The sequence below is a fragment of the Haplochromis burtoni genome, unplaced genomic scaffold (genome assembly GCF_018398535.1).
Source record: "Haplochromis burtoni strain Fernald_Lab_line unplaced genomic scaffold, NCSU_Asbu1 Contig_40, whole genome shotgun sequence".
Taxonomy (NCBI): domain Eukaryota; kingdom Metazoa; phylum Chordata; class Actinopteri; order Cichliformes; family Cichlidae; genus Haplochromis; species Haplochromis burtoni.
This window is the reverse complement of record NW_024582401.1, coordinates 708,093-721,126: the sequence shown is the minus strand read 5'-3', so window position 1 is coordinate 721,126 and position 13,034 is coordinate 708,093. Positions and strand designations below refer to the sequence as shown.

The following is a 13,034-nucleotide window of genomic DNA, read 5'->3' as shown; positions in this document are numbered from 1 at the left end:
GTGTGTGTGTGTGTGTGTGTGTGTGTGTGTGTGTGTGTGTGTGTGTGTGTGTGTGTGTGTGTGTGTGTGTGAGAAGCACTGTGCGGGATTATTCGACTGATTTCCCAAGAGGTGCACTGACCCTTCCCTTTTTTAGGGGGCCTTTAAGACGGAGTGGGCCCATTGGTGTGCAGAGGCAGAAATGTTTGTCCCGCTAACAGCGTTTGCGCTCAGACACAGAAAGCTGTAATGGAATCAGCAGCAGGAAATGAAGGGGCTTTAACCAGCTCTGTCGCACGCTCAGCCGAGGCACCGGCGGCTCTACCTGTTTACAATAACTCCACTTTTTCAGCTTTTTCCCCCCTGATTCCATCAATCCTTTTGTCTGCATTCTTCCGTCACTTCTGTTTATACGTCTCTCACTTCTCTTTGTTTCTCTTCTGTCTTTCCCATCCCTCTCTCAGGCCCTGCGCACGAAGGGGGGAAATGAAATCATGGCATTATAAATAAAACAAAAGATATATACACTTTGATGCCACAGCGGTGCCTGTAAGCTCGGTGAGAAATACAAAGACTGTCATGTACGAGTCTGCGTGACATTTAGTCCGCAAATGCAGACGGACAGGCGGGAGTCACCGTGAATTCAAATGCTCTCCTCTTTACTCAGAATAAAAGGGAATGCAATCCAGTGGACGCACTGATAGGGCTAATAGAGAAATGTGCTGCAGAGGACCTAAAAGTTTCTGTGTTTAGTTAAAAAGAAATCCCACCTGCTTCTGCCATCAAGTGTTGCTTTACTGCTTTCCCCCTGCACGTCTCTGTTACCCTGCAGTACTGTCCAAGAACTAAATCCAACCTCTGACTGCCTCAGTAATAGCTTCTACTTTTGCTGCCATGGGAAATTGACTGTTTTGGGGGTTTTTTCTCTGGAGCAGCAGCAGCTAAATGCTTTGGATTTCAGACGAATAAATGATAGAGCCCAGAAACATGACATCACCGTCACGATGAACAGGGGCACCGAATGTCGCTGCGACTTTTACCAAAGCGCCTGTTCTTAGTTTACATACAGCCTGTTGTGCCTGCTGCATCTTGTCTCTCCTCACCTTCTCATTGCTAACCCCAAGGTCCCGTTCTGCACCTGGACCCACCGTTACCTGTCACCGATACTGTACACACTCCTACTCCCCCCGGCCACCCATCCTCACTATATAGCAGCAGCGAGTGTAAACACGGGTCCATTTAAATAAAGCACGTGCGTGCAGGTGAGAGGCAATTTCGACCGCTGTTGTTGACATAGGCTGGTTTGATTAGCAGAGCTGCCTCAGCAGCCAGGACCAGAGTGGCTAATGGTTTCCTGTGCTGTGGGCCTGCTCTGTGTCGAACACTCAGCTCAGCACATTGCCATTAGCGCTCCCACCCTGCGCACGTGCATGTGGACGAGGATGAATTTGGAGACTCTGGCAAATGCATCATACACTAATGAATATGTCAATCTGCTAAATATACTGTATTACATCCTTTAAATAAACAATCTTTACAATAACTGATGACCGGTCTGTTCGGACCACAGGAAATAGTTTGGCTAAGGTCTCAACTTATCATATAGAAACCTGAGAACGCAGGCACAGATGTCACTGCCTGATTTAAAGCCATTTCGGCCTGTTTGGGGTCTTATTTCTTCTAATTCTGCTGCTACCTCTGCAAATTATGACACAATAAACATTTTTACCCAGAAAAAGTGTGCGCAGACATTCATACGAATGACTGTGTGCGTGGGTGTGTTTGGCAGTGAGATGCAGCAGCTGGGTTTTTTTTTTGGTTTTTTTTAACAGAGCAATTAATGTATTTTGCATGCAACTCATGCCTGTTTGTCATCATTTGACTAACAGGTGAGCGCAAAAACCGGCAGATGTGCGAGCATATGTATCTGCATGCTCCCCTCATCTTCGCTATCCGAACATTAATAGATTCAATGTGCAAATGTCAGTCAGCTGACTTTTTTGTGAGATTGTGTCTGAGAGTTTGCAGACACTAACAGCCGTGTTTTCAGGAGAGTGAGGCGTTACTTTGGCTTTCACTGCCGTCTTTTTGGTTCACGTCCCCTCAGTGAGAAGGGTCAGTGCAAAATAATCACTTGTAGTCTAGGATGAATAGTTCCTCAGGCAAGTCACCTGTACAGTTCTATAAAGGACCGTGCACTTGGGGTGATTTGGTAAAAATTTCAATTGTTAAGAAAAAAAAGCAGCCAGCTGCACGCAGTTATTTGTCCAACTTGTATTGATGAAAACTGGCTTGTGGCTTATTGTGAGTTGAGAGCGGCGTCCTTGGCATTCTCGTGTTGAGAATAGGAGTTTCTGAGATTCTGTGAATACCTTACCACGTAACCCTGAAACAGAAGAGGTGCAGTTCCTTTTCCTTCTTTTTTATTACTCATAGATTTGTGGTTAAATCAGAGACCATATCTGTGGTCGGGTGGGTGTAAAATTGTGGGATGTTCCATAATAGTTTACAGCTTTAAATAACAGAGGCCTCCTTTTATGGTATTTTATGATTGCTGAGAAAAGTATGCATTAGTGTAAATTATGCAAAACTTGTATTTCTAACTACTGTCCTTGGAGTTCACACCCTTTTGTCCTTTACATAATACAAATTTACATTGAGTCCTTAAATTTACCTTTATTATCTACATGTTTTAAAGGTTATTTGTGATTAATGCAAATGTTATTGTACACAAGAGTGCTGTTTCTCCACCTTTAATCATACTTTTTGCCTTTTGGAGTCGGAGTGCGCGCGTGTCTGATATACACACATGGCTGTTTTCCAGCTGTTTAGTGTACAGCACTTATGACAAATGAGGGAGAGCAGGATGGTGAAAGTATGGGGGGTCTAATAAGGCACTGGCAGTTGGGGGTGTTAATAATTTCCTCCTTCCGCTTCCTAGGGGCAGGTGTAGGATAACCCCCTCACGCGCCTACCCCCATACACACATTCTTCGCCATCTTACGGCAGAAGCGATGTCTAAATGGCCACACTCTCTCACAGTCCCTCCTGGATACTCCTGTTTTTCTTTCACTGCAGAATATGTAATCATATGCACTCCCAGCACAAATTCACATGCATAGCTATGGATGTAATATCCACTCTATCATTTTCTCTGTCTATCTCACACACACACTCACGCACACTCTCAGGCTCTCAGAGGGTGGTTGAGAGTGTGGTATATGGTGATGATGTTCTCAAAGTGTGAGTCAGATGTATTAGATGGCGTGTCATTACAGCTTTCCACTCCCGTGGTCCCCGTGGTTCACATCACACCTTGCACTGTTGCTCTATATAGACCTCAGAGGGACAGACGGGTGTCTCATCTGTCTCTCTGCCTGTCTCCTGCTAAACATAGCCTGTCTTTTTTTTTTTCTTTCAACGCAGACAGCCTTTTTCCACCTCACTTTACACTGTCTCCATTTTCTCAAATTGTGAATGTATCACATTTGAAGAAAGTAACATTAAAATTAGATACAGTGTTTTGCTGGATTTCTAAATGGTTTCCACTCTTGTTCAAATAGAGACAACAGTCCTGTCCATACAGGAAGGGGGAAACAATTCATTGCTCTTGCTTTTTTTTTTCACTTTGTATTGCATGAATTTGCCTCCTTTTCAGTTCTGCCTACTAGCAGAAATCTGAAAAATGAATAAAAGCTGCAGTGTCATGTTTCTTGGAATGCATGTGCAACAGGGTGAAGAACCCAGAACCATATCAGGATGTTTGCAAGTGTCTCGACTAACGTTAGCAGCTTGCTAATTTAGCTTTTCAAGGCTAACTAGACATAAATGAGGGTGGAGACGAGAGGTGGCACACCATACAACCAGTGGTGAAGCTCCTTAGTGGATCATGCACAGACCAAGACAACTGAGGTTTTGAAGTCACTTGACTGCTAACCATTTGACGTTACTTTTTTGCTATTTTAGACATGGGACAGTAGAGGGTTAAGTCAGAGGTCGACAGCCCGCAGCCCTTTAGTCCCTCAGCTGTTGCTCGTGCAAGCTTTAAAAAAAAACAAAAAAAAAACAAAACTAATGTGACATCCACGCCCCACACATGTGCAACTCTTTATCTCCCCATTTTCTTTGGTAGGAGGGGCTAAAATGCCTATTTTGACACTCTTTTGGTGTGAAGATTGCCAGCCCCTAGTTTACGTAAGAGGAAAAAATGTGTATTCCCCAACCAGTTGGCGAGTGTTTCTAAAGTTAATGTCAGTCACTGAATCAGCTGCTAAAGCCTTAGTCAGATAGGCCTAGAAATTGTTCAGTGACACCCCAATAACCACCAGTCGCTAATGAAAAATGTGCATTCCCTGACTGGTTGGCGAAAACCTTCTCGTGATTGTTTGGATCTCTGGCGTCACCAATAGTTCACATGAAACACACCAACTTCTCTGCTTTTTACTACCATTCAGCTAGTAGCTACCAAGTGTTTGTAGTAAAGTCTGTGTCTTCCATGCAAACTGCACACATGTGTATCTACTAGTGACCAAAGCACTCACAAGGAGGATTTTGGTGCAGTACTCTCTGTTTGGCCAGTTTTGCCTGATAGCAGCCAGCAGGCTCTAGAAACTTGTCCATGTAGGCTCTCAACCGTCCAAGATATGTTAAGCTTAATTATTTGAAATGATGGCAGCTGGACTTCTTTTTGGTTCGGGAAGACGTTTGGCCTCTCATCCAAGAGGCTTCTTCAGTTCAGAAACAACTGATGGATAGTCCCAAGTATTTAACCCCATGTGGGGGTCATTTTCTTCGAAGGGGCCCTGAGGCTTGTTGACCCACTATTAAATCATGCGAGTCATCACAGCCGAGGTGTGAAGGCTCTGTAAGACATTGCTCTGTCCCATCATCATATGAGCAGTTGAGGTCACTTGAGGCAAATTATGAGCAACCAATGGCCAAAAAGTCTGGGAAAGCAAAAAATAAAAATGGACTTTTAAGTTATTTGCCTCATTAAAAGTGTCTGTTTCTTCTCCACTTGTGGTCGTTTTTAGAGTAGGGGGTATAATAAGTAATAAATAAAGATAACATAATGACAAATTGTACAAATAGATCAAACGTGACTTGGCACACTGTTAAATGTCATCTGTAAGTTACTGAGGCTAATGGCAGCTTAATAATATCACTGCTACCACATTCAGTGGTAATAACAGCAGCCTGGCATGTACTAAATCACTCTTGAAAGTCTCCCATTCTCCTTTTTGACATTCATTCAGACCTGTTTATTTGTTCCACGTCGCAAGTGGAAAACTCTCATTTGCATGTGATGTTTTAATTTTATTTTTTTATTTTGACATTTCTAAAGTGTGTGTGAAACTTTCCTGACAGCTGAATGGAAACACACCTACTGTCTGCTTGTCTCTCGTTGTCATAAGCTCCTTTCAAACCAGATTAGCAGTGCTGGCAGAGCCCCTCTAATTGTCATTACCGACAGCAAACAACATTTTAATCCGGCAGGAATCTGCCATGTTTGGCATGTTTGGGTTTTTTTTGCTTTGAAATAAGTCAAAAGTAAGAGCTATGGAGGAAATTTCCCCTTTGTCCTGACTGAGCTGCAGCACAGGCATTATGCGTGAGACGGGTTAATCGGTACACAAGAAAATCATTTTACATCTGAGTTAATGCAAGTTGTGTCTAAAACTCAACATTGTTGGCCTCTATTTTCTGTTTTTAGGCCTCACATTTCTTTTTCCGTCTCCCCGTATTCATTTGCTACGTTGCACACAAACAGGCCCATGAAGTGCGTTATGTAAGTTATCAAGTAAACAGGGATCTCATTCTGACGCTTGGAATGTACAAACACGACCATGCACTCTTCTCTGGCTCGCGCTCTCTCGTTCACAATATTTTATTTAGCTCCACTAAATTCAATTATAATTTATGTGAAATTCAAATGTTGCATAAATCCAAAGTTGGTTGAGGACATTTCAGGTTACAGACCACCCACAAAAACTTATACGGAGTTGAAGACGTCCACTCCCATCCGTCTCCCAACCAGGCTGGAGCCAGCTGTGCGACCCAGGGATGAGAAATTCCCTAAGGGTCACCGAGGCCCATAGAAGCCCTAATCCCCCAGCTGCTTGACCGGACACACACACGGATACATGCTGTCAAATGGTGGTAGACAGTCACGTCATTACTAACACATCTATGTTTGCTTACATACAGTGCTTTCACAGCCTTAGAAGTAAAGGGTTTAACCAGTGTCCTTTACTGGTGTTGCCTAATTTCAGGTCTAATTGCCTGAAACCAGCAACTTTGTCATTATTAGGGGTTCAGTCAGTCATTGGAATGAGCAGTATAATTTGCCAAAGCACTTATCAATAAGTTGGTTGGTGCTAACTTCCCTGGAACTGCTAATACTAGTCCTGTTCACTTCTATGTACAGGGTGGGCCATTTATATGGATACACCGTAATAACATGGGAATGGTTGGTGATATTAAAGTCCTGTTTGTGGCACATTAGTATATGTGAGGGGGCAAACTCCTCAAGATGGGTGGTGACCATGGTGGCCATTTAGAAGTCGGCCATCTTGGATACAACTTTTGTTTTTTCAATAGGAAGAGGGCCATGTGACACATCAAACTTATTGGTAATGTCACAAGAAAAACAATGGTGTGCTTGGTTTCAACGTAACTTTATTCTTTCATGAGTTATTTACAAGTTTCTCTTTGTTCACAGCCATTGACATGTCGAAGAGGTTAACACGTGAGGAGCGGATCGAAATTGTGTTGATATCTGGTGAACGCAGTAACCGGGTCATTGCAGCAGATTTCAATGCAAGACACCCTACGAGACCACCCATCTCCCATGCTACAGTTAGCAAACTGCTTGCTAAGTTTCGTGAAACTGGTTCAGTGTTGGATTTGCCAAAATGTGGACGCAAGAAAACTGTCACTAATGAAGAAACATCAGTGGCTGTCCTAGCTTCATTCAGCAAGAGCCCACAGCGTAGCACTCGCCGCATGTCACTGGAGAGTGGCATTAGTCACATCCCTTCGGCGGATATTAGCTACTCACAAATGGCACCCTTACAAACTCCAGCTACTGCAGCATCTCAACGAGGATGACCCAGATCGGGCACAGAATTTGCAGAATGGGCAAAACAAAAATTGGAACAGGACCCTCAGTTCACGCAGAAGATTTTGTTCAGTGATGAGGCAAACTTTTATGTGAATGGTGAAGTTAACAAACAAAACCACCGCTATTGGTCTGACACTAACCCACATTGGATGGATCCCTCCAAGACTGTTGGAACAACAAAAGTGATGGTTTGGTGTGGTATATGGGGTACAACGATAGTGGGTCCATTCTTCATCAATGGAAACCTCAAGGCCACTGGATATTTGAAATTGCTACATGATGATGTGTTTCCCTCTTTATGCACTGAAGCTGGCACGTTCCCTGAGTTTTTCCAGCAAGATGGTGCACCACCACATTATGGGTGCCAGGTCCGAGCATTCCTAGATGAACAGTTTCCTGGAAAGTGGATTGGTCGTCGTGGGCCAGTTGAATGGCCCCCAAGGTCTCCCGATCTGACCCCCTTAGACTTTTATCTTTGGGGTCATCTGAAGGCAATTGTCTATGGTGTGAAGATACGAGATGTGCAGCACCTGAAACTACGGATACTGGATGCCTGTGCTGGCATTTCTCCTGCGGTGTTGCTATCAGTGTGTGAAGAGTGGGAGAAGAGGGTTGCATTGACAATCCAACACAATGGGCAGCACATTGAACACATTTTATAAGTGGTCAGAAACTTGTAAATAACTCATGAAAGAATAAAGTTACGTTGAAACCAAGCACACCATTGTTTTTCTTGTGACATTACCAATAAGTTTGATGTGTCACATGGCCCTCTTCCTATTGAAAAAACAAAAGTTGTATCCAAGATGGCCGACTTCTAAATGGCCACCATGGTCACCACCCATCTTGAGGAGTTTGCCCCCTCACATATACTAATGTGCCACAAACAGGACTTTAATATCACCAACCATTCCCATGTTATTACGGTGTATCCATATAAATGGCCCACCCTGTAGATTCATAAAAAGGTAGCTCTGTGGTGTATACCGCTACGGAGCAGGGGTAGCAGGCCATCCCAGCATCCAAGAGAACTCTATCGCTCCTACTTTAACTCTTAGAAAATGGACATGGCAGAATGAGATAATTTAACTATTTAGATTTTAAAATTTTACACAGCTATAAATATTAGCACTGAAAATAAATGGATGTCAGCAAATCCAATTTTAGTGTAGCACTAAAGGGTTACTGTGATATTTGTTTGTTCTAATACTGCTTTGGCCTTATCTTAAAGAGGACCGAGGTGATTACATTTCCTGAATTGCTACTAAGCAGAGAGGTTATATAGGCGATGGAGAGACAAGTAAAGCCTAAAGGAGAAGAAGAGAAAGATGAATATGCTCGTCTGAAAGATGTGGAAATTGAAGATCGCAGAGGGAGGGGAAAAAATAAGGAGCGATGAAAGAAGAACGGGGAAGCCAGCGGTGGTTCCTGTCTGTTTGGGTGGCCCTGAGCCGGATTGAGGACCCAGGTGTTCTCCCCCCTCTATCCACGTATCGCTCCATTCCTTCTCATCGCCTCCCCTGGTGGCCTTCGCCATTTAATCTGGATTAATGAGGAGGTTGACCTTCGGCTCACTTCCTCTCTGTCTATCCCTTTCCATTCCTGCCTTGCAGAGCTTTCCAAGCAGGACTACGTTGTTTTTACCCACATTTTATTTCTGCTTCTCTCTCCCCCATGTCTTCATTTCATATTGTTTCTTTTTCTACTTCTCTGAATCTTCTCTCTCCTCTCTCTCTTTTCAACCCTATTTTGCTCTTTATCTCAAGCCTTGGCAGTGCAAGTCTTTGTGCATGTGCAACTCCATCTTGGCTCTACTGACTGACAAAGCAGTGCTGTTCATTGTTGGGACCACCTGTGTATCCTGTCGCACTGCTCTGTTTGGGTGGTCAAGCCTCGCAGCCCACGCTGTACTGATATACGGACACACACTTAGAGAAATTCACGTCACCGCAGTCCATGAATATCCTCATGGGAAGTCTGCAAAGGCACAAGTACAGACGCACACTCACTCACAACCAAGCTGTGCGCTACCCAATCTGTGGTGAGTGAGTCCTTCTAATTGGCCAGTCAACAGGTGCCGAGCTCGACTCATGGGAGTGGACAGAGGAGACGGAGGGATATGATTACAGAACAAGGGAAAGGCTAAGCTCAAGGCTTCTGTATAATAACTGCAGCAGGAGCCAGTTTTGAAGGGTGGGAAGTAAATATCTAAATCTGTTTGGCTGTTCTGTGTTGCTGATTGATATACCACCAGAGCAATTTGAACAATAGCCAGCACTGTGCTGCTCATGTGGCGGTCAGAGCAGTTCTTAAAGTAGCAAGTAGCAACATGTTTTCCATAATCAAGGAAGGAATTATGCCAGTGTTATAGTTTTCAAACTAGAGTGCATCATGTTGTGCCCACCTAGGTCCAAGTGTCATAAGTTTGTCATGTATATATTTCGTCATAGAGGCTGAACTACAGGCTCTGTGGAGACATATGTGCCTGCCAGTTATATTGTTACCCCATGGTCTTGACCGTGTAGACCAAGGGTGGGGGAACTCCAGGCCTCAAGGAACAGTGTCCTGCAGCTTTTAGATGTGTCCTTGATCCACTTGGCGTAGACACTAAACTATGAGGCATCAACTTTGCATAACGTCTCCCACATGGACTGATGAACACCTAGGTCATACCTTTAGCTGATGTAGCGTTTTTAATGCTTCTTTTAAGGTATTGTGAAAGAAGTTGGGCTCAAGACATTGCCCAGTATTTAGTGAGAGCGCAGCTTTGTCAATAACTACCTCCTTAATGGGAACACGTGACTCAAGGTAACTTTTGAGACGTCTTTTGCACAAAGGTCCTTGTGTAATCCTGAGTACTGATTTCTAGTAAAGGCATGTTTTGATCTAGAAATTCTGACTTAGATGAGCCACATTTTATAAGTAATCAATGTGAAGAATCCTGGAAGTTCCAAAGGATTTTTTGCAGCATATGAACATATGGTAAAAATGTGTAGTTTAAATGAGCTGTTTGCCAAAATGACTTTTATATAATTTGGATGCCAAAACGTATAATTTAAGATGTTGACAGTTCTCTTGCACCTCACCACTTTTATAAATAGGAGAGTTTCCCTTACAGCTAGGCTGCTGAAGACCTGACTTTTAGATTTGCTTACTCGCTCTAGCTTGACTTGTGTGTCACTCACCACTGGAAACAGCACATAAGACGGAAAACATTTGGACCCGAATGAAAGGTGATCAGCCCTCCCTTTTCTTTTCTCCTGTGTCTCTCTCTTTTTTCTCACCCCCCTCTCTCGCACTTTCTCTCTAGTTCCCTCTCCAGTCTCACTCTCTCTCTCCTTCCGTCTCCCCGAGCCCCGCGGGTCGCCTTACCCTGGGGTTTAGCCCCTAATCACCCACAGCTAGTGGGGAGGGAACCGGAGACTTCCAGCTGGCTGCCTCGTTATTGCAGACCCGAGGGACACACATACACACATTCCTGCACACACGAGCTAAAAACACACACACACACAACCTCATATATGCTTACCAAGGCATTTGCTGTTATCTCTTGGCATCTCTCCATCCACGGCCTCCCCCCCACAAGTCATTCCTGCCAAGGCCGCAGCCTCGCCACATAAACTGAATAACAGAAGGCGGCTTACCACAAAGGAGGCCCAAATCTCTGGCACGTCCACATCTCCAAACCAGTTTAAACTAGTCTTAAATGTTGACATCTCTAGCCTGTTAACCATACATCTATATTTGTATGTAAAATGCATGTGTCTGTCCTGACTGTTGGCGTCTAACAATCCTGCAGCCAGGACTCGAACAGAGTTCTAACACCAACCATCTTTTTCCTTTCAGGAGGGATCCATATGATTACCCCACCCACTCCAGACCTGTGCCAAGAGATTCCGGCCCCAACCACTATCAGGACGCTCCAGGTGCGAGTAACTCGGGCCGTTTGCCAATCCCTCAGTTGAGCACCCAGCAGCCGCTCAACAATCCCCGCTACCACCCCTCTTCCCAGGCAGGACAGCAGCACCGTGCTGCCTTAAGACAGGACGTCCCTCCGTCACCCTCCGCGGGTCAAAGAGGGCGCCAGTACTACGACACTGTAGGGAGAAGAGACGGATACCGGCAAGCCAGCCCCGGCCGCTACACCAGCCCAGAGAGAAACCCTGCCGTCAAGGAGCGTTACAACAGCCCCGACCGCTATCGCTACGGTGACGAAAGACAGCCTGACCCAAGACGGAAGAATCCCATGATAGGCGCGGTTTAAAACCGTGCACATGCAAGTAACATAAAGAGAGCGTGTTTGTGAAACATATCAGCTGTCACCTGGGCCGCCAGTGTGCATCAGTGAAATTTTTGCCATATTGATTCATGTATTTAGAAGCTGTAATGCAAAAAAAAAAAAAAATAGGGCTTATTTTTTTGAGAAAGGGAGATTTGTGTGTTTGTTTCCAGCTGCGTGTATCTATTTGCTGGTGTGTCGCGGTGTATAAGAAGAGGACACAAGATTTTATGATGTCGAAATTAAATGAAGTTAAATATATTATATAGAGTAAACTCCGTGCCAAACGTATACAATCAAGTATATTGAAAGCTATGAAAGCAGAGCTGACTCGCATTTTGCACATGCTGATCAAGCTGAAGGAAATTAAAGAGGGATCACCTTGACCCGTCAGACTGCTCCAGCACAGAGAGACGGGAAGCTAAAGTGGACAAACAGGAAAAGGAAGTAACACCCCCTTCTTCTTGTCCTTGATGTTTAGTCGCTTGGACTTCCTTTACATTCTGCTAACACACTGCTTCGTCTGGTTTTTTTGTATTTTTACCTTTCCTTATCTGGACGTGGCTTGCTCCGTGCTCATTAACTGTGGAACTGAATTTGCAAATAAGATAAGTGATATTTTTGTAGCGCTTCTAATAAAATGTATAAATCTCGATCTGCTGCAGGCTCTTATGGTAAGCTCCTTGTAACTCGTGGAAGACATTAATGAAACATTTTATCCTTTTAACATATCACCGCTAAGAGTCACTGCACTGAAAACGAATTGTGTCAATGGTGGTTTGATTTAAACTTGCTGTCAAATAAGTGCACAACTTCTTTTTTTGTTTTGTGTTTTTGTACAACTATTTTCCATTAAATACCTTGATAAATATTCTCAGGCTGTGCCACGTCATTTCATTTCATCCCATTTCTGCTTCATTTCACCTGTTAGCTAGAGTACGCGTGTATGAAACACTCAGACTAAGACAACACCATGAGTCATCACTTTAAAAATTCATTATAATATCCAGCTTAATGTCTCTGAGCACAATCTCTAGATAAATTTGCCCTGTGAGATGACTGATAAGAGTAGCCAGCATTCCGATAATGACTAAATCATCTTCAACAATTAGAGGCAGGGAAATCTCCACTGGAAAATGATTACTGCCCAATTTGCTCTCAGAAATAAAGATGGCACTGATTGGTGAAATTAGACTTGAAATGGGGAATAATTAGTGTGGAGAAGGCTTTTTCTATCAGTTTAGGTTTAATTAGCATCGAGGCCCATAAGGACCGGGCCTCTCTGCGTTCCCCTGACCCTCTCCAGTCTGAACTGGAATAGACCTCCAAACAGACGAGCACAGGCAGATAAAAGCTGATCGATCCTTCTCTTTAAACCAGTTTTAAGCAAATTAACTGTTTCCCAAAGACAGGAAACACGTAAGACTTCAGAGGAGATGCAGCCTGTCTGACTAAGTACTAGTATAAACAAATGCTTATTTTGACACATATCATATATAGTAAGAAATGCAGTGCTTGTCACAAACTAGAATAGATGAAAGCTGGATAAACAAGCAAGGGAACCACCAGCTGTCTGCTGAGCATCCTGTGATGACAAAACTGTCAGAAATTGTCCACAGTTTCTTCCTAATAGATCTACCTCGAACTAATCAA

At 43.8% G+C, this 13,034-nt stretch overlaps 1 protein-coding gene across 3 annotated transcripts in view; it reads left to right on the top strand.

Moving 5' to 3' along the window:
- The window catches only part of pard3ba (par-3 family cell polarity regulator beta a), a 190,611-nt gene extending 178,359 nt beyond the window's left edge, over positions 1-12,252 (top strand). For all 3 annotated transcript variants that reach the window (XM_005920031.3, XM_005920030.3, XM_042219931.1), the window contains one exon: positions 10,949-12,252. In XM_005920031.3, the coding sequence (XP_005920093.1) occupies positions 10,949-11,366 (418 nt within the window). In that variant the 3' untranslated portion in view covers positions 11,367-12,252. The remainder of the gene's footprint in view (positions 1-10,948) is intronic.
- The last annotated feature ends 782 nt before the right edge of the window (positions 12,253-13,034 follow it).